The following is a 19556-nucleotide window of genomic DNA, read 5'->3' as shown; positions in this document are numbered from 1 at the left end:
AAAGATGCAACTGTCACTTACAGGATTGTAAAATTCTCCTTATCAACATCTAACAACAGAATGAAACTTTGAAAAATGCTATATTCCAAGATCGCCGTATCGCTCTTTTTGCTGTCAAACAAAAAGGGATTCAGCCTCAGACAGACCATCCACTTCCAGAGACTCTTGGCATCCGTGGGAGAGACAAAGCCCAGCATTTATCCAACGAATGTGTAGTTTGGCTGCAGTGCACAACCCAGTCTGTGCTCCCCAATTAAAGTCAATGGACGCTCGGCTTTAACACTGTTTTAATGCACTGTGACGCTCCCACAAGTTGTGTCAGTGAAAGTAGCTCATTTTGAACAAAAGTATTCAACTTATAGCGCACATTTAGTCAATGAAATGTAAACACAAAAGTACATATTTGGCCACTTTTTTTAGTTTGTTGTTTTAACATTTTAGAGAAGGTCCTAGAGCAGGGGTCTCAGACACGTGGCCCGCGAGACGTTACGTTGCGGCCCAAACCTTGATATGAAAATGTAATGTTAGTGCGGCCCGCGAGTTTTATATGAATTATGAATGCCGCTTGACAGCGTCATACTTGCTAACCCTTCCGATTTTTCTGGGAGACTCCCGAATTACAGGGCAACCATTCTCTCGAATGTCTGCCGATTTTCACCCAAACAACAATATTAAGGGCGTGCCGTGATGGCACTGCCTTTAGCGCCCTCTACAACCTGTACAAACAGCGTGCCAGCCCAGTCACATGTTGTATTTGGCTTCTGTATACACACGTAAGTGACTGCAAGACATACTTGATCAACAGCCATACAGGTCACACTGAGGGTGGTCGTATAAACAAGTTTAACACTGTTACAAATATGCGCCACACTTTGAACCCACACCAAACAAGAATGACAAACACATTTCGGGAGAACATCCGCACCGTAACATGACAGAACAAATACCCAGAATCCCATGCAGCCCTAACTCTTCCGGGCTACAATATACACCCCCGCTACCACCACCCCGGGAGATTGTCGGGAGGGGCACTGAAATTCGAGAGTCTCCCGGAAAAATCGGGAGGGTTGGCAAGTATGTTGCTAGGGCGGGATAGCCATTCAAAGAAGGTGAATTCATTAAAAAGTGCATGTTAGATTGTTTTAAGAAATCTTTTCTTGCGGCCCAGCCTCACCCAGTTTCTGCATCCAGTGGCCCCCAGATAAATTGAGTTTGAGACCCCTGGCCTCGAGCAATCGCCCCTGCAAAGGATCGATACCCAAATTTGTAGTATTACTCAAAACTAATGTAAAGTATCCAAATAGAATAATAAGTGTTTATTACATTTTAACAGAAGTGTAGATAGAAACATGGTACAACAGAAAGTAACCAGGTATATAGAGTAAACTAGATGTGAATGCTCCAATGCTGAAGTTGAACTGAAATCCTGGAATTATTTTAGAATTGTTGAAGGAGAGCACAAAATTTTGAACAGGCTGACTATTTTGAAGTTGGAACAGTTTGAATCAGATGAAAATTGTAGGAGTTGTGGAACTTTGGCCCCTTATTATTCACTATTTACATAAATAATCTTGGACAGAATATTCCGAACTCAACTTTCCATTTCTATGCTGATGATACTGTCATATACTGCACAGCACCCACTCTTGCTGAGGCTTTTAAATATCTACAACATGCATTTGACAGAGTACAAGAACAACTTTGCTATCTTCAACTGGTTTTAAATGCAGAGAAAACAAAGTGTATGCTCTTTACCACATCAAAAACTGTAAGATCATCACTGTGTGAGAACATTTTAACAAGAAATGGGCAACAAATTATGTTAGTATCTGCTTTTAAATATTTAGGATTTTTAATTGATGACCACTTGAGTTTTAAGGAGCACATTCAGTATGTTGTAAAAAAACTGAAACTTTTACTGGGATTTTATTATAGAAACAAGTCTTGCTTTTCTTTTATTGTGAAACAGAAATTGGTGGAAACAACCTTTTTACCTGTTATTGACTATGGAGATGTGTTGTACATGAATGCTACTGCTGGTTGTCTCCACAAGCTGGATAGTGTGTACCACGGGGCACTGAGATTCATTACCAACTGCGCTCCCCTTACTCACCATTGTGTGTTATACTCAATGGTTAACTGGACATCTTTATGTGCTCGACGCCTCAATCATTGGTATGTTTTCATCTACAAAACCATTCTGGGTATCACTCCATCTTATCTGTCTTGTCTTTTAACAAAGAAACAAGGAAGTCACAATCTTCGTTCAATGAATGTTCTGCAATTTGTCGTCCCCAAAGTAAGAACTGAACTGGGCAAGAAAGCATTTAGGTTTTCAGCACCGAAGGCTTGGAATAACCTACAATCGAACATTAAACTTCAAACCCTAGTTACGTTGAATGAGTTTAAAGCTTCTGTGAAAGGATTGCAGTCTACCTTGTCTGTATGCACATGTGTCATGTGAGCAAGTTTTAATGTTGTAAATGTGATGTTTTATGTATTTGTTTACTGTTTTTAATGTAACCTTGCTGCTGCCCTCTTGGCCAGGTCTCCCTTGGAAAAGAGATCTTTGATCTCAATGGGATTTTACCTGGTTAAATAAAGGCTAATAATAATAATAACTTTGAAGAATGTCCCATTGATTTAATTAGGAATTTATGGAAAAGCGGGAATTTTTTTGAAAATGGTAAAAAACTTGAATGGTCTGAATGAGTTGAAATTTTTTCAAAATCGGTCGAGAAATGTTAAAGTAGTAACATGTTGAATTGAGAAATGGTATTACGGAAATCCTGGAATTTCGGGAAAACCGGCGATTTTTCCAGTTCCAAAACACAACTTTGTTTTTTGTCCTAATGAAGAGGAATGTTTTGACGGTGGAACGGCTGAAGTGGGTTGAAAAATGCGGGAGGAGTAGTCGCCAGAAAAAAGGGTGGAAATAGGGCATTGGAAAACCAGGAATTTGGGGAAATCGTGGAATTTTTTTTTATTTGGAAAAAGAGTAGTTTGAATTTCCAAGATGGTGTAATGTGTTGAAGGTGCAGTGGTTTGAATAGGTTGAAAAATGGCCAATTCATTTTGAATGGGGAAAATGTCCCGGAAATTTGGGAATTTTTTGGGAATTTGTCAAGGGAAAGCCCGCGATTCCCGAATAGGCTCAACAGTTTGAAGTTGGAACGGTTTGAATCAGGTAAAAATGTGGAAGGTAGAGCGCACCAAAATCTGGAGAATAATAATAATACGGTTTTTTGTTTTTGTTTTATTGTGTGAATGCTTTGCAGCATCTACACCACTATAATTACATTAATTTTGATGTAGAAAACCATATGTGTGAATGCTTTGGAGCATTCTCACAATAAGTTGAATAAATAGATGAATTTTGGCGTAGAAAACCATATGTGTAAATGCTTTGGAGCATTCACACAATTAACAAGTACCGTATTTTTCGGAGTATAAGTCGCACCGGAGTATAAGTCGCACCTGCCGAAAATGCATAATAAAAAAGGAAAAAAACATATATAAGTAGCAAACTATGAAAAAAACTGCGACTTATTGTCCGAAAAATACGGTAGGTTAATTACAGTTTTGAGAAAATATTACAACCAAAATGACACAATATGTTACTGCATACGCCAGCAGCCAAAATAGGAGCATTTGAAACCCATTTTAAATTGGTTCTATTATCATTTATGTACCAAATAATACATGGTGATATACTGTATATTGTTTTCACAGGAGGCAGCAATACATATCAAAATAAAGATTTTCGGCCATCCCTCACCAAGACAGGTTAGGGAAGACTATTGTTCCAATTGCAAAAGCGTTAGAACCGTCCAGATGACTGAAATGCTCCTGATAATGAATCTGGCAGTCATTTCCCATAATATCAATGAGTTTTTGAGTAATGAGTGGACAACTAACTGTACTTGGAACGCCCCCTTTTCCATCACCAGACTTGATATGCCGCCCTGTCTTGGTGCGACGTCATCTGGAGCCCATTTCCCCGCACACCCACGGGGTGGATAAAGACATATAAAACTATTATTTTCATCACTTAATTGCATGTCGTCCTGGTCCATGATTACTTCAAAACTGATGTACGCAAAATAGGATTATAAATATGATATACACCACAGCCTGTGTTTCCTAATCTTTAGTGTCTGCTTGTCATGGCTAATTTCTTAAATGTATTTTGACAATTTTAATGCTTTTTATTCATTTATTTTTGTAAACATTGCAGGACCCTGTGTGTTCCCACCCTTATAAAGCTGCTGGAAATGTGAAATTATCTTGAAGAAGGTTAAAGTATTTGTCTATGTTCTGTCTGCACAATTCAACTGAAGCCAACGATAAAGGTGACGCTTTAAACAACTTTTTTGCAATTTTGTTTGAAAGTCAGTTTTAAAGGACATCTATGTAGTATAATCAATGTTGTATCAATGTCTTGTGCCTGCTGGGTGACGTCTTGCCTCAGTGAAATGCGACTGGTGGGAACTACTTTTTCTTCCGCCCAGGTAAGTATGTAATGGCAAGCGCTGCAGCACACGTGTGCTCAGTCGTTTCGTCTGTCATTTATTTATTTAGGAAAATTACTGGCAATTAAAATGAGTCACCCAGTGTTATCAAAACAGCAGGCAACTATTATTGTAGGCTCTTTGGAGACACTACATACAGAGTTCTCCTTTGTTTCACCCTGGGATTTTAGGTCATTTGAAGGCGATTTTACCCGATGCATCGGGTATATTTGCACACAGTATCGGTATTGGATCGGTATCGCCGATACCAGCCTGAATTTTACCCGGTATTGGATATGAAAGAAGAGAGCGTGTTGTAATCGTCTCGCGCATCGCCTGTCACACCGCAGCAACACATTGAAATCAAGACGCAGTCATCTCAAACATGTACAATATAATAAATGACCCAATACAAAAATACAACTTATAATCTATTCCAAACTTTTTCCACGAAAGGCCGCACACTGAAAAAGGAAAGGAAGCAGGGGCCATTCTGATATTATTCATTTTCAAAACCAATGAAAAACAATATAGTAATGTGTAATTTTTTTTTTATATATATTAATATATCGTTGGTTTTGTTACCTTTAGGGCTTCTCTGAAGTTTGGTCCCGGGGACCCAGAAGGTCTTAGTCATAAAAATGTTAAAAATAAGTCATATATAAATTTTCTTTTCAACACTTAAATCTCTGGATCAAATTCAGATTCATCTGGTGATATAAACTTTTTTTTTTTTTTTTTTTAAATGTTTTATGCATTTTTTGTCGTTTAAAAAATAAATACAAATTTATAAAGCAAAAACACACAAAAAAAGTTTTGAAATTGAATATTTGATGTGAAGTAACTGGAGTCTTAAATTGTCAGTTTATTTATTAAACTGAAATAGCTGAATAATTCATAACAACATTTATTTTTTATTCATTATTTTTGAGCAATAAGTTAAAAAAAGGTCCAACTCATAAAAGTGTTAAAAAATGAGTCATACAATATTTTTTTCTTTTTTTACTTTCAACGCCAAGAACTCTAGATCAGGAGTGTCTAAACTTTTTCCCGCCATTTTGATAGGTTTCACTGTCAAAACCAATAAAAAAAACAATATATTAATGCATCTTTTTTTTTTTTAAATAATAAAATGAACAATATATTAATACATAGTTGTTGTTTTTAAACTTTCGGGCTTCTCTAAAGTTTACTCCCGGGGACCCAGAAGGGTCTTAGTCATAAAAATGTTAAAATTAAATCATAAATACATTTTTTTCAACACTTAACTCTATAGATCAAATTCAGATATATCTGTTGATATAAACTTATTTTTTTAAATGTTTTATGCATTTTTTGTTTAAAAAAATAATAAAAAATTTTATACAGCAAAAACATAAAAAAAAGTTTTTATAATGGATATTTGATATGAAGTAATTGGAGCCTTAAATAGGTCCATAATTCATAACATTGATTTTCGATTCATTATTATGTTTGAGCAATGAGTTAAAAAAAAAAAAAACACCATAATCATCAGGTTAAAAAAGGTTCAACTCATAAAAGTGTTAAAAATGAGTCGTACAATATTTTTTTCATTTTTTTTTTTACTTTATAGGCCTGAAACAGATCAGGATTGTCTAAACTTTTCCCGCACACTAAAAAATGAAAGCACGGGAGGGAGCTATTTTGATATTTTTCATTTTCAAAACCAATAAAATAAATATTATTTTTCCCAACCTCACCTCAAGTTTGGTTCCAGAGACCCGCAATTATCTCAATCATAAAAATGTTAAAAATAAGTCATATGAAATGTATTATTTGTATTTTTTTCATACTTAAATCTCTAGATCAACCTCAGATAAAGTTTAAAAAAAAAGTGTGTTTTAAGCACTTTATGTTAAAGAAAGCCCTGTTTTTATAGCAAATCACAAAATATGCAATATATTTCCCCTTCAAATTTTTAAAGTGGAATATTTGACGCCAAGTAATTGGAACCTTAAATTACTCAATAATGAATCAAAATAAATGTTATCAATTATTATTTTTGAGCAATGAACATTTAAAAAAAAAAATCCCACTATAATGTTTTGGAATCTAAAAGAGCCCAACTCATAAGAGTGTTAAAAATAAGTCATACAATAGTACAACTATTTTTTATTTTTTTATACTTTCAATGCTTAAATCTCAATATCAATTTAGGAACTATCCGCCGATTTTAAGTTTAGTTTTTTTAATGTGAGGTAATTGGAACCTTCAATTGGTCAATGATACAGAACAATGTTGATTTTGACTAGAGATGTCCGATATTATCAGCCTGCCGATATTATCGGCCGATAAATGCTTTAAAATGTAATATCGGAAATTATCGATATCGTTTTTTTTAATTATCGGTATCGGGTTTTTTTAAGGTTTTTTTTATTAAATCAATATAAAAAACAAGATACACTTACAATTAGTGCACCAACCCAAAAAACCTCCCTCCCCCATTTACACTCATTCACACAAAAGGGTTGTTTCTTTCTGTTATTAATATTCTGGTTCCTACATTATATATCAATATATATCAATACAGTCTGCAAGGGATACAGTCCTTAAGCACACATGATTGTGCGTGCTGCTGGTCCACTAATAGTACTAACCTTTAACAGTTAATTTTACTCATTTTCATTAATTACTAGTTTCTATGTAACTGTTTTTATATTGTTTTACTTTCTTTTTTATTCAAGAAAATGTTTTTAATTTAATTATCTTATTATTTTTTTTTTTAAAGGACCTTACCTTCACCATACCTGGTTGTCCAAATTAGGCATAATAATGTGTTAATTCCACGACTGTATATATCGGTATCGGTTGATATCGGTATCGGTAATTAAGAGTTGGACAATATCGGAATATCAGATATCGGCAAAAAGCCATTAGCGGACATCCCTAATTTTGACTCATTATTTTTTCAGTTTTAAAGAACAAACAGCCTGCATGGCAGCATTGTGAACATTAGAGTCAACATTGCAACTTTTTCTCGTTACATTTCCCCCATTTACAAGCTCTTTTACTGCACTTTATTATGTATTTTATTGAACAGTATTGTTAGAATGTGCTGGAATCATACGCATGCGCAGACTTTGGGAGCGGGGGATTGCATTTTGGCTCAGAGCCGTGTAGAGAGAGAATGAGCAAATTGGCTTCTCAGAGGTTTCTACCATGAATTGATTAACGTGGACCCCGACTTAAACAAGTTGAAAAACTTATTCGGGTGTTACCATTTAGTGGTCAATTGTACGGAATATAAACTGTACTGTGCAATCTACTAATGCAAGTTTCAATCAATCAATCAAAAGAGTTGATGTCCAACATGGCGCCCTGTTGTCACGTGAGTGGCTTTTGACCAATCAGTGAGAGTATAGCCAGACGATCTCCTAAATGATTGGTCAAAACCCGTCACGTGACCACAGAACGCCATGTTGGACATCAACTCTAAAACTGAGTTGTCCATATTCTGTCTATACACGTCTCTGTTTTGGTTTGGAACAACAGAATAATCACCCTTGAATTGCACTTACCACTTTTTTTTTTGCGACGGAACGCTTACGAGCTTTAGCGGCAGGCGGGTTTGACCGCTGTGGGCGAACTCTGTAACACATGCTTGTAGAGAAACATTAACACATCGTATTGTAGCAGCTGGCCACGGGTTCTAGCCAATGGCTTTGACTTGGGGGGGCGGGACTTCCGGGACAAGGACGGGAAGTGACGTATGTTGTGTGCAAACGGGCTAAAGAAATACAAACTTGGATTGTTACATTGTATACACAATACACTGAGATAGAAAGTATGTTACAGATAGTAATAATTAATATAAATTACTATCAAAACAAACCTGCTTTTGTCTGGCAGGAGGGAGCTGGGAGAGAATTCTACGAGACCTTCTTCCTCTGTAAAATGGCAAAGTATCCATTGTCCTGATTCCACAGGTATGTGCACTGCAAAGTACTGTCCGATAGTTGTACTAGGAACTGCTACTGCACAGTATTGTGGCCAAACATGTGAATGTTTGTTTCATCTGACATCACAAGGACAACAATAAGACCTTCTGGAGGAAAGTTGTGGTCAAATGAAACAAAAATTGAGCTGTTTGGCCACAATACCCAGCAATATGTTTGGAGGAGAAAAGGTGAGGCCTTTAATCCTAGGAACACCATTCCTACCGTTAAGCATGGTGGTGGTAGTATTATGCTCTGGACCTGTTTTGCTGCCAATGGAACCGGTGCTTTAAATGGGACAATGAAAAAGTAGGATTACCTCCAAACTCTTCAGGACAACCTAAAATCAGCAGCCCGGAGGTTGGGTCTTGGGCGCAGTTGGGTGTTCCAACAGGACAATGACCCCAAACACACGTCAAAAGAGGTAAAGGAATGTCTAAATCAGGCTAGAATTAAGGTTTTAGAATGGCCTTCCCACAGTCCTGACTTAAACGTGTGGACAATGCTGAAGAAACAAGTCCATGTCAGAAAACCAAACTGCACCAATTTTGTCAAAAGGAGTGGTCAAAAATTCAACCAGAAGCTTGTGGATGGCTACCAAAAGCGCCTTATTGCAGTGAAACTTGCCAAGGGACATGTAACCAAATATTAACATTGCTGTATGTATACTTTTGACCCAGCAGATTTGGTCACATTTTCAGTAGACCCATAATAAATTCATAAAAGAACCAAACTTCATGAATGTTTTTTGTGACCAACAAGTATGTTCTCCAGTCACTCTATCACAAAAAAATAAGAGATGTAGAAATGATTGGAAACTCAAGACAGCCATGACATTATGTTATTTACAAGTGTATGTCAACTTTTGACCAGGACTGTATATATATATGTATATATATATATATATATGTATATATATATATATATATATATATATATATATATATATATATATATATATATATATATATATATATATATATATATATATATGTATATAGCCCACAACTGGGGTGCGTTCATGGACCCTTAATTAAAGTTCGAAACCGAGGCGTCTCTAGTTTTTAAAGACAGGGGGAGACTAAACGCCCAGTAGTAATAATAATGTAATTATGATAATGCTGTATTATTATTATGAAAAGGGTTACTTCATCCACAGTGATGGACATAATGGATCAGAGGTGTCCAAAGTGCGGCCTGCGGGCGCAGGCGGATTGTACGAAAGGGGAGTGAAAGTTGAAAAAAAACCGTCCCTGAACAGAGGTGGTGGTCTGTGACACCACCTATCCCATACATACAACACTGTCCTTTCAACCATTCCTAAAATATTCTGTAATTTACCCTCCAACAAATAACATGTTAGAAATATTTTGGTCACAAATGATGGGTGATTTGACTGACTGTGCACTGGTATTGGTAGTTCCGCAGCGATCGTTCTGCCACACAGTACCTCAATGCTAACAAGGGGAAATTCCACTGTAACGACTGTAATGTCGTTGAGACTAGACGAGATCTGACCAATCGACAGTGCATCCGGAAAGTATTCAGTTTGGGCTGCATGGTCGGGTGGGCAAAACGTTCAATTTTGGTCTCATCACTCCAAATTACTTTGTTCCAGAAGTTTTGAGGCTTGTCTCTGTCAGAGGTGGGTAGTAACGCGCTACATTTACTCCGTTACATCTACTTGAGTAACTTTTGGGATAAATTGTACTTCTAAGAGTAGTTTTAATGCAACATACTTTTACTTGAGTATATTTATACAGAAGAAATGCTACTTTTATCTACGTTCAGCTCGCTACTCGCTACTACTTTTTATCGATCTGTTAATGCACGCTTTGTTTGTTTTGGTTTGTCAGACAGACCTTCATAGTGCCTGCTTTTCAACAAATAGTCACTGGTGACATTCACTCCGTTCCACCAATCAGATGCAGTCACTGGTGACGTTGGACCAATCAAACAGAGACAGGGGTCACATGACCTGACTTAAACAAGTTGAAAAACTTATTCGGGTGTTACCATTTAGTGGTCAATTGTACGGAATATGTACTGTACTGTGCAATCTACTAATAAAAGTTCCAATCAATCAATCAAAAGTGTGAAGGAAAAAAAGACCCTTTTTTATTTCAACCGTACATCCCGTCAAAAGCCTAAAGACTGACTGCACAGTTCCTGTCTTCACAATAAAAGTGCCGCTCCATCGCGTCTGCGCTTTCAAAATAAGAGTCTCCGAAAGCCAGCGCAAACAAGCGAGCAAGCTACGGAGTTGGCCGCCAATGTATTTCTTGTAAAGTGTATAAAAACGAATATGGAAGCTGGACAAATAAGATGCCAAAAACCAACCACTTTCATGTGGTATTAGACAGAAAGGAGGAACTTTTTTTCTCCTCCATTTGAAAATGTGGACATTATCAGCACTACTGTCTGATTACAATCAATGCAAGTCATCAGAATCAGGTAATACACCAACTTATATTCTTGCCTTCATGAAAGAAAGGAATACAGGAATATACATGCATGTATATTCATTAAAACACCTTTAACAAGTAAACAAAAACGGCAAAATAAATAAATGTAAATTATATACTGTATATATCAATGTATGTATATATATATGTATATATATATGTGTGTGTGTGTGTATGTATATATATATGTGTGTGTGTGTATATATATATATATATATGTGTGTGTGTGTATATATATATATATATATATGTGTGTTTGCAGTGTTGGGTTAGTTACTGAAAACCAGTAACTAGTTACAGTTACTAGTTACTTTATTTCAAAAGTAACTCAGTTACTAACTCAGTTACTTACACCAAAAAGTAATGCGTTACTGTGAAAAGTAACTATTTAGTTACTTCTTTTTTTTTTAAAGCTCCCATTAATGCCCTTTTTGCCTTCATTTCAGTACTGTTATTGCACTGGAGAATAATACAATCTGTTGATCAACTTGACATTCATTTTTATTTTCCTTTTAACATAATTAATGAAAAACAGTGCAACATAAAAAGGCATTCCTCCTTTCTTTAAAATTGGACCAATGACCATGAATAAAAAACAAGTTAAAGTGCAACATAAGAAGGCACATCATCTTCCTTGAAACATAAAGGCTGACATCTGGAGTGATGCTGCTGTCTTCCACACTTGGAGCCATGGATTGTAGAATACTTGTTTTCAGTGGCAGGATCATTGACACAGATGGTGAAGTTTCAGTGCTCAGTAGAGATGGAACACTTTTGAGGGGTTTAAGCACCTGGAGGACCTCACCTGCCACTCTCACATCATCATCAGACAGGGTGACATTTGTCTTCAGGGTGTTGTGGGTCAATGCAGAGTATATAGTTGCCTGCTGCTCCAACATATCATAAGTGGAGTTCCACCTCGTTGGGACATCGTGTATGAGCAGGCAGCTTTAGCATTTCTTGCTTTGTCTTAAGCACATGAGCAGCTGTTGTGCTTGGGTGGAAGTAAGAAACCTTCCTGATCCTCCCAAAGAGGCGCTCCATCCTATTGACTGAGATTCCCTTCTGTGATGCCAAATTCACTACATGTGCAAAGCACCTATCTGTGGTCCCAGTCCTGCCTCATTCTCTGTAATTATTAGATTTTTGGCATTATCACGTGTGACTGGGATATCTTTATCTTCCATTCCTCCACTGCTTGTGTCAGTACCTGCGCAAGGTGACTCTCGTAGAGGGGGCGTGTCTTCTCATCTCCCAGTCTGCTGTGATGAAGTGAGCGCTTATAGTTCCGCTGGACGTCCACCCGTCTGTCATGAGCGCAACAGATGATGCTCGGGATAGTTCATCCACAACTTTTTTCTTCTCCTGCTCATAAAGATCTGGCACAATCTTATTGCTGAAGTGGGTGCGCGACGGGATGTCGTAACGTGGTTCAAGCACGTTCAGCATGTGTTTAAAACCCTCGTTTTGCACAACCGAGTCTGCACTTATAAACACACCGATTCAATGGCGGGGGCGTTCAAGCTCCTCCGTTACTCCGCTCGCCATGACCACGCTGTGTGTGGACTGAACGTGCCAACAACTTTTTTTCCCCACACCCACACCCACACACACAATAGACTGCGCCTCTTTTCTTCTCTCCGGCTTGTTGTGACAGAGGAAGATTCAGAAGAACGACACCGCAGCGCTTCTGTTTCTAGCCGATACTACATCAAAAGTAACGTAAAATAACGCAGTAACGCATCATGTAGTAACGGTAACTAAATTACTGAATAAAAAAAAATAACGCGTTAGATTACTAGTTACCGCCAAAACTAACGGCGTTACAGTAACGCGTTACTTTGTAACGCGTTAGTCCCAACACTGTGTGTTTGTATATATATGTGTATATATATATATATATATATATATATATAATGATAAATGGGTTGTACTTGTATAGCGCTTTTCTACCTTCAAGGTACTCAAAGCGCTTTGACACTACTTCCACATTTACCCATTCACACACACATTCACACACTGATGTCGGGAGCTGCCATGCAAGGCGCTAACCAGCAGCCATCAGGAGCAAGGGTGAAGTGTCTTGCTCAGGACACAACGGACATGACGAGGTTGGTACTAGGTGGAGATTGAACCAGGGACCCTCGGGTTGCGCACGGCCACTCTTCCACTGCAAACACACATATATATATATATATATATATATATATATACACACACACACGTGTATATATATATATATATATATATATATATATATATATATATATATATATATATATATATATATATATATATATATATGATGTGTGTGTATGTTACTCATCAGTTACTCAGTACTTGAGTAGTTTTTTCACAACTTACTTTTTACTTTTACTCAAGTAAATATTTGGGTGACTACGCCTTACTTTTACTTGAGTAATAAATCTCTAAAGTAACAGTACTCTTACTTGAGTACAATTTCTGGCTACTCTACCTACCTCTGGTCTCTGTGCTGTTTGGCGTAATGTAAGCGGGATACTTTGTGCAGAAATGGCTTTCTTCTAGCGACTTGACCTTGCAGCCCATTTTTTCTTCAAGTTCCTCCTTATTGTGCATCTTGAAACAGCCACACCACAATTTTTCAGAGAATCCTGTATTTCAGCTGAAGTTACTTGTGGATTTTTCTTTGCATCTCGAACAATTTTCCTGGCTGTTGTGGCTGCAATCTTTGCTGGTCTAACTGAATCCCTCATTTCCCACTTCTTAATCAACGTTTGAACACTGCTGATTGGCATTCTCGATTCCTTGGATATCTTTTTATACCCCTTTCCTGTTTTATGCAGTTCAATTACCTTTTCTCGCATATCCTTTGACAATTATTTTGCCTTCCCAATGACTCAGAATCCAGAAACATCTGTGCAGCACTGGATGAAAGATGCAATGGTCTGTCAGAAGCCCGGACACTCACTGAGCTTTTATACACACACATTAATTACAAACAAACATGTCACAGGTGAGGATTGGAACCTTGATTAGCCATTCAAACCTGTTTGTGTCAACTTTTGTGCATGTTATCAGATCAAAGTCACTGGGGTATGTAAACTTTTGATCAGGGTCATTTGGGTACTTTCTTTTGTCATTTTGATTTTAAAAAGAGTACAGGTAAAAGCCAGTAAATTAGAATATTTTGAAAAACTTGATTTATTTCAGTAATTGCATTCAAAAGGTGTAACTTGTACATTATATTTATTCATTGCACACAGACTGATGCATTCAAATGTTTATTTCATTTAATTTTGATGATTTGACGTGGCAACAAATGAAAATCCAAAATTCCGTGTGTCACAAAATTAGAATATTACTTAAGGCTAATACAAAAAAGGGATTTTTAGAAATGTTGGCCAACTGAAAAGTATGAAAATGAAAAATATGAGCATGTACAATACTCAATACTTGGTTGGAGCTCCTTTTGCCTCAATTACTGCGTTAATGCGGCGTGGCATGGAGTCGATGAGTTTCTGGCACTGCTCAGGTGTTATGAGAGCCCAGGTTGCTCTGATAGTGGCCTTCAACTCTTCTGCGTTTTTGGGTCTGGCATTCTGCATCTTCCTTTTCACAATACCCCACAGATTTTCTATGGGGCTAAGGTCAGGGGAGTTGGCGGGCCAATTTAGAACAGAAATACCATAGTCCGTAAACCAGGCACGGGTAGATTTTGCGCTGTGTGCAGGCGCCAAGTCCTGTTGGAACTTGAAATCTCCATCTCCATAGAGCAGGTCAGCAGCAGGAAGCATGAAGTGCTCTAAAACTTGCTGGTAGACGGCTGCGTTGACCCTGGATCTCAGGAAACAGAGTGGACCGACATCAGCAGATGACATGGCACCCCAAACCATCACCCAACCATGCAAATTTTGCATTTCCTTTGGAAATCGAGGTCCCAGAGTCTGGAGGAAGACAGGAGAGGCACAGGATCCACGTTGCCTGAAGTCTAGTGTAAAGTTTCCACCATCAGTGATGGTTTGGGGTGCCATGTCATCTGCTGGTGTCGGTCCACTCTGTTTCCTGAGATCCAGGGTCAACGCAGCCGTCTACCAGCAAGTTTTAGAGCACTTCATGCTTCCTGCTGCTGACCTGCTCTATGGAGATGGAGATTTCAAGTTCCAACAGGACTTGGCGCCTGCACACAGCGCAAAATCTACCCGTGCCTGGTTTACGGACCATGGTATTTCTGTTCTAAATTGGCCCGCCAACTCCCCTGACCTTAGCCCCATAGAAAATCTGTGGGGTATTGTGAAAAGGAAGATGCAGAATGCCAGACCCAAAAACGCAGAAGAGTTGAAGGCCACTATCAGAGCAACCTGGGCTCTCATAACACCTGAGCAGTGCCAGAAACTCATCGACTCCATGCCACGCCGCATTAACGCAGTAATTGAGGCAAAAGGAGCTCCAACCAAGTATTGAGTATTGTACATGCTCATATTTTTCATTTTCATACTTTTCAGTTGGCCAACATTTCTAAAAATCCCTTTTTTGTATTAGCCTTAAGTAATATTCTAATTTTGTGACACACGGAATTTTGGATTTTCATTTGTTGCCACTTCAAATCATCAAAATTAAATGAAATAAACATTTGAATGCATCAGTCTGTGTGCAATGAATAAATATAATGTACAAGTTACACCTTTTGAATGCAATTACTGAAATAAATCAAGTTTTTCAAAATATTCTAATTTACTGGCTTTTACCTGTAAACACAGTTGTTTGCCAATAAATAGCTTCACACAACCATTAAGCATGAGTGGAAGAAAGGTTTTTGTGTTATCATTCATATTCTCTGAAGAACGGCCAAGAAATCATAAATTCTCCCAGGGTATGTAAACTTATGAGCACAACTGTATCCAGGTCATTGAACTCTCAGGGTATTCAATCAATTGCAACTGGTCAGATCTAAGATTAGGATTAAATCTGACCAATTTAAGTCTATGAGCATGAACTGATAGCCTACTTGGATAAGAGGCGGAACGTCTTCTAAGACAAATCTAACAGCCCAGCAGGCACAAGACATTAAAACAACGCTGAGAACTTGTAGAATTAGGTCCTGACAGTGAGCAACTCAAACATAACGTTGAAACAACATGTTTTTTGACGACATTTAATCAATGTTGGGTTCCGACCGACGTTGATTTGACCATTGAAATTTGGTCATTTTCCAACCAATATTCTACAACACAAATACAACGTTGAAACAACATGCTTTTTGACAACATTTATTCAATATCAGGTTGATTTGGCCATTGAAATTTGGCCATTTCCCAACCAACAACTCGGCTCCAGCGTTAGACATCAACGTTGTCTCAATTTACAAATCCAACTATTTTGCAACGCTGTTTCAAAGTCGGTTTAAAAGAAACCTATAATCAACGTTGTATCAATGTCTTGTGCCTGCTGGGTGTCCAGTTGCGATCCATTGAATGCCCTGAGAATAATTCCATATTGGAAAAGGGTTGTATCAGAAAATGTGAAAAAAGTGAGTATTCTCCGGATACACTAAGTCTAAAACTAGATCTGACCATTCGAAGTCCATGAGCATGAAGTGATGACGCCTACTTGGATGAGAGGCAAAACGTCTTCTAAGACAAACCAAACAGTCCAGTTGCGATCGATTGAATGAATGATGAATTACATTTTTTTTACACCATTTTTAAAGGGGAACATTATCACCAGACCTATGTAAGCGTCTATACCTTGATGTTGCAGAAAAAAGACCATATATTTTTTTAACCGATTTCCGAACTCTAAATGGGTGAATTTTGGTGAATTAAACGCCTTTCTAATATTGCTCTCAGAGCGATGACACATCGGGAAGCAATCCGCCATTTTCTCAAACACCGAGCCAAATCAGCTCTGTTATTTTCCGTTTTTTCGACTGTTTTCCGTATCTTGGAGACATCATGCCTCGTCGGTGTGTTGTCGGAGGGTGTAACAACACGAACAGGGACGGATTCAAGTTGCACCAGTGGCCCAAAGATGCGAAAGTGGCAAGAAATTGGACGTTTGTTCCGCACACTTTACCGACGAAAGCTATGCTACGACAGAGATGGCAAGAATGTGTGGATATCCTGCGACACTCAAAGCAGATGCATTTCCAACGATAAAGTCAAAGAAATCTGCCGCCAGACCCCCATTGAATCTGCCGGAGTGTGTGAGCAATTCAGGGACAAAGGACCTCGGTAGCACGGCAAGCAATGGCGGCAGTTTGTTCCCGCAGACGAGCGAGCTAAAGCCCCCTATCGACCCTAGCTTCCCTGGCCTGCTGACATCAACTCCAAAACTGGACAGATCAGCTTTCAGGAAAAGAGCGCGGATGAGGGTATGTCTACAGAATATATTAATTGATGAAAATTGGGCTGTCTGCACTCTCAAAGTGCATGTTGTTGCCAAATGTATTTCACATGCTGTAAACCTAGTTCATAGTTGTTAGTTTCCTTTAATGCCAAACAAACACATACCAATCGTTGGTTAGAAGGCGATCGCCGAATTCGTCCTCGCTTTCTCCCGTGTCGCTGGCTGTTGTGTCATTTTCGTCGGTTTCGCTTGCATACGGTTCAAACCCATATGGCTCAATAGCTTCAGTTTCTTTTTCAATTTCGTTTTCGCTACCTGCCTCCACACTACAACCATCCGTTTCAATACATGCGTAATCTGTTGAATCGCTTAAGCCGCTGAAATCCGAGTCTGAATCCGAGCTAATGTCGCTATAGCTTGCTGTTCTTTCCGCCATGTTTGTTTGTGTTGGCTTCACTATGTGACGTCACAGGAAAATGGACAGGTGTATATAACGATGGTTAAAATCAGGCACTTTGAAGCTTTTTTTAGGGATATTCCGTGATGGGTAAAATTTTGAAAAAAACTTCGAAAAATATAATAAGCCACTGGGAACTGATTTTTAATGGTTTTAACCATTCTGAAATTGTGATAATGTTCCCCTTTAAGAAGTATCGGAGTGTTAGGGGAACGCCTACAAATGAGCCACATACACACACCTTGTTGAGTTCCCATCTTTTTATTGATTCTCAGTGTTGTGTACAGTAAGGAGTGTGCAGTGGGGAGATAATGTTTCATGTTTTGGGCATGAAAGTGATGAAACATCCGCTGGCCTATAAACTTGAGTTCTTAAAGCTTAGCTTTTTTTTTTTTTAACACTTCACTTCTTTTGCACATTTTGTCCACTTCATGTTTCATTTGTTACTGAGCAAGCCTCAACTAGATTTAATCGTGGTAAACTCAGCTAAAAAGGAGATAATTGCACAGATTGTCTTGAGAATGACGCTTCCCCCTTGAAAGACAAACACAAAAAAAAAACCCCACTGCAAACTAAAAATGGCACTTCTGAATTTTTCACTCAACTTGAACAAAATCATCTAAATCATAAGAAAAAAACAACTTCACTCACTTTCTTTCCGCACCATCTAATAAACGAATTCAACACAGAACATTGATGGGGGGAAAAAAAAAACCTTAATAAATGATTTAAATACAGAAAGTGCTGAGGCGTGGCAAGAAGAATCAGTGATGTTAATTAATGGTCAGCCCAATTAAAAGGCTTTTTCCTTTGCAAATCAAGAGTCGATCACTTTCTTGTTGGCAGCGTTTGGCGTACGTTTAGTAAGACGACGCCCACACGTGAAAGCTGGAAACACTTCTGGTGTTCATGTAAGCAGAATGTGCAGCGACGTCGTTCCACAAAAGGATTTGATCGACTTGATTAATAAAGTTTGGTGTTGGACCATCAGAGCTACATGCTAACGAGCAAACGTGAAATACGAAGTGATTGACGTCTATTCTTGCACTCGTTTTTAGTGGAGCAAAAGAACAAATATGTTGATTTTGTTTGAATAGTTAGTGTTTTTTTTTGTTTTTTTTTAAACAGGTGTGCTCTAAGAAGCAGGTTTCTTGAGATCCCTGATCTGTTTGATTAAGTAGGTCTTCTCGTCGTTGAACTGCTCGTCGTCCGAGCGGTCCTTCTGGAAGAGGTTCAGGAAGTCGATCAGTTTGGTCTGGTTCTTGAGGAGGATGTCGATGATGGGCTGCTTCTTGTTGGGGTTGGCGACAAACACCTGAGGAACACGTCGAAAAGTAGTTCACGCGCCATTTTAAAGATCCAGCAGAACTCGGGGTGGGCGATACGCATACTTGCCAACCTTGAGACCTCCGTATTCGGGAGATGAGGGGGGGTGCATATTGTAGCGTCCCGGAAGAGTTAGTGCTGCAAGGGTTTCTGGGTATTTGTTCTGTTGTGTTTATGTTGTGTTATGGTGCGGCTGTTCTCCCGAAATGTGTTTTGTCATTCTTGTTTGGTGTGGCGCATATTTGTAACAGTGTTAAAGTTGTTTATACGGCCACCCTCAGTGTGACCTGTATGGCTGTTGACCAAGTATGCATTGCATTCACTTCGGTGTGTGTAAAAGCCGCATATATTATGTGACTAGGCCGGCACGCTGTTTGTATGGAGGTAAAGCGGACGTGACGACAGGTTGTAGAGGACGCTAAAGGCAGTGCCTTTAAGGCACTTAAACATACAACATATTGTTGTCCGGGTGGAAATCGGGAGAATAGTTGCCTCGGGAGATATTCGGGAGGGG

General features: G+C 38.5%; 1 protein-coding gene across 2 annotated transcripts in view; it reads right to left on the bottom strand.

Annotated features, from left to right (window-relative positions):
- Nucleotides 1–17958: 17958 nt before the first annotated feature.
- Nucleotides 17959–19556, bottom strand: part of cab39l (calcium binding protein 39-like) — a 34579-nt gene continuing 32981 nt past the window's right edge. For both annotated transcript variants that reach the window (XM_061985147.2, XM_061985146.2), the window contains exon 9: nucleotides 17959–19031. In XM_061985147.2, the coding sequence (XP_061841131.1) occupies nucleotides 18852–19031 (180 nt within the window). In that variant the 3' untranslated portion in view covers nucleotides 17959–18851. The remainder of the gene's footprint in view (nucleotides 19032–19556) is intronic.

Source organism: Nerophis lumbriciformis, linkage group LG23 (assembly GCF_033978685.3).
Source record: "Nerophis lumbriciformis linkage group LG23, RoL_Nlum_v2.1, whole genome shotgun sequence".
NCBI lineage: Eukaryota > Metazoa > Chordata > Actinopteri > Syngnathiformes > Syngnathidae > Nerophis > Nerophis lumbriciformis.
The sequence above is the reverse complement of the archived record's forward strand: the minus strand, read 5'-3'. Positions and strand labels throughout refer to the sequence as shown.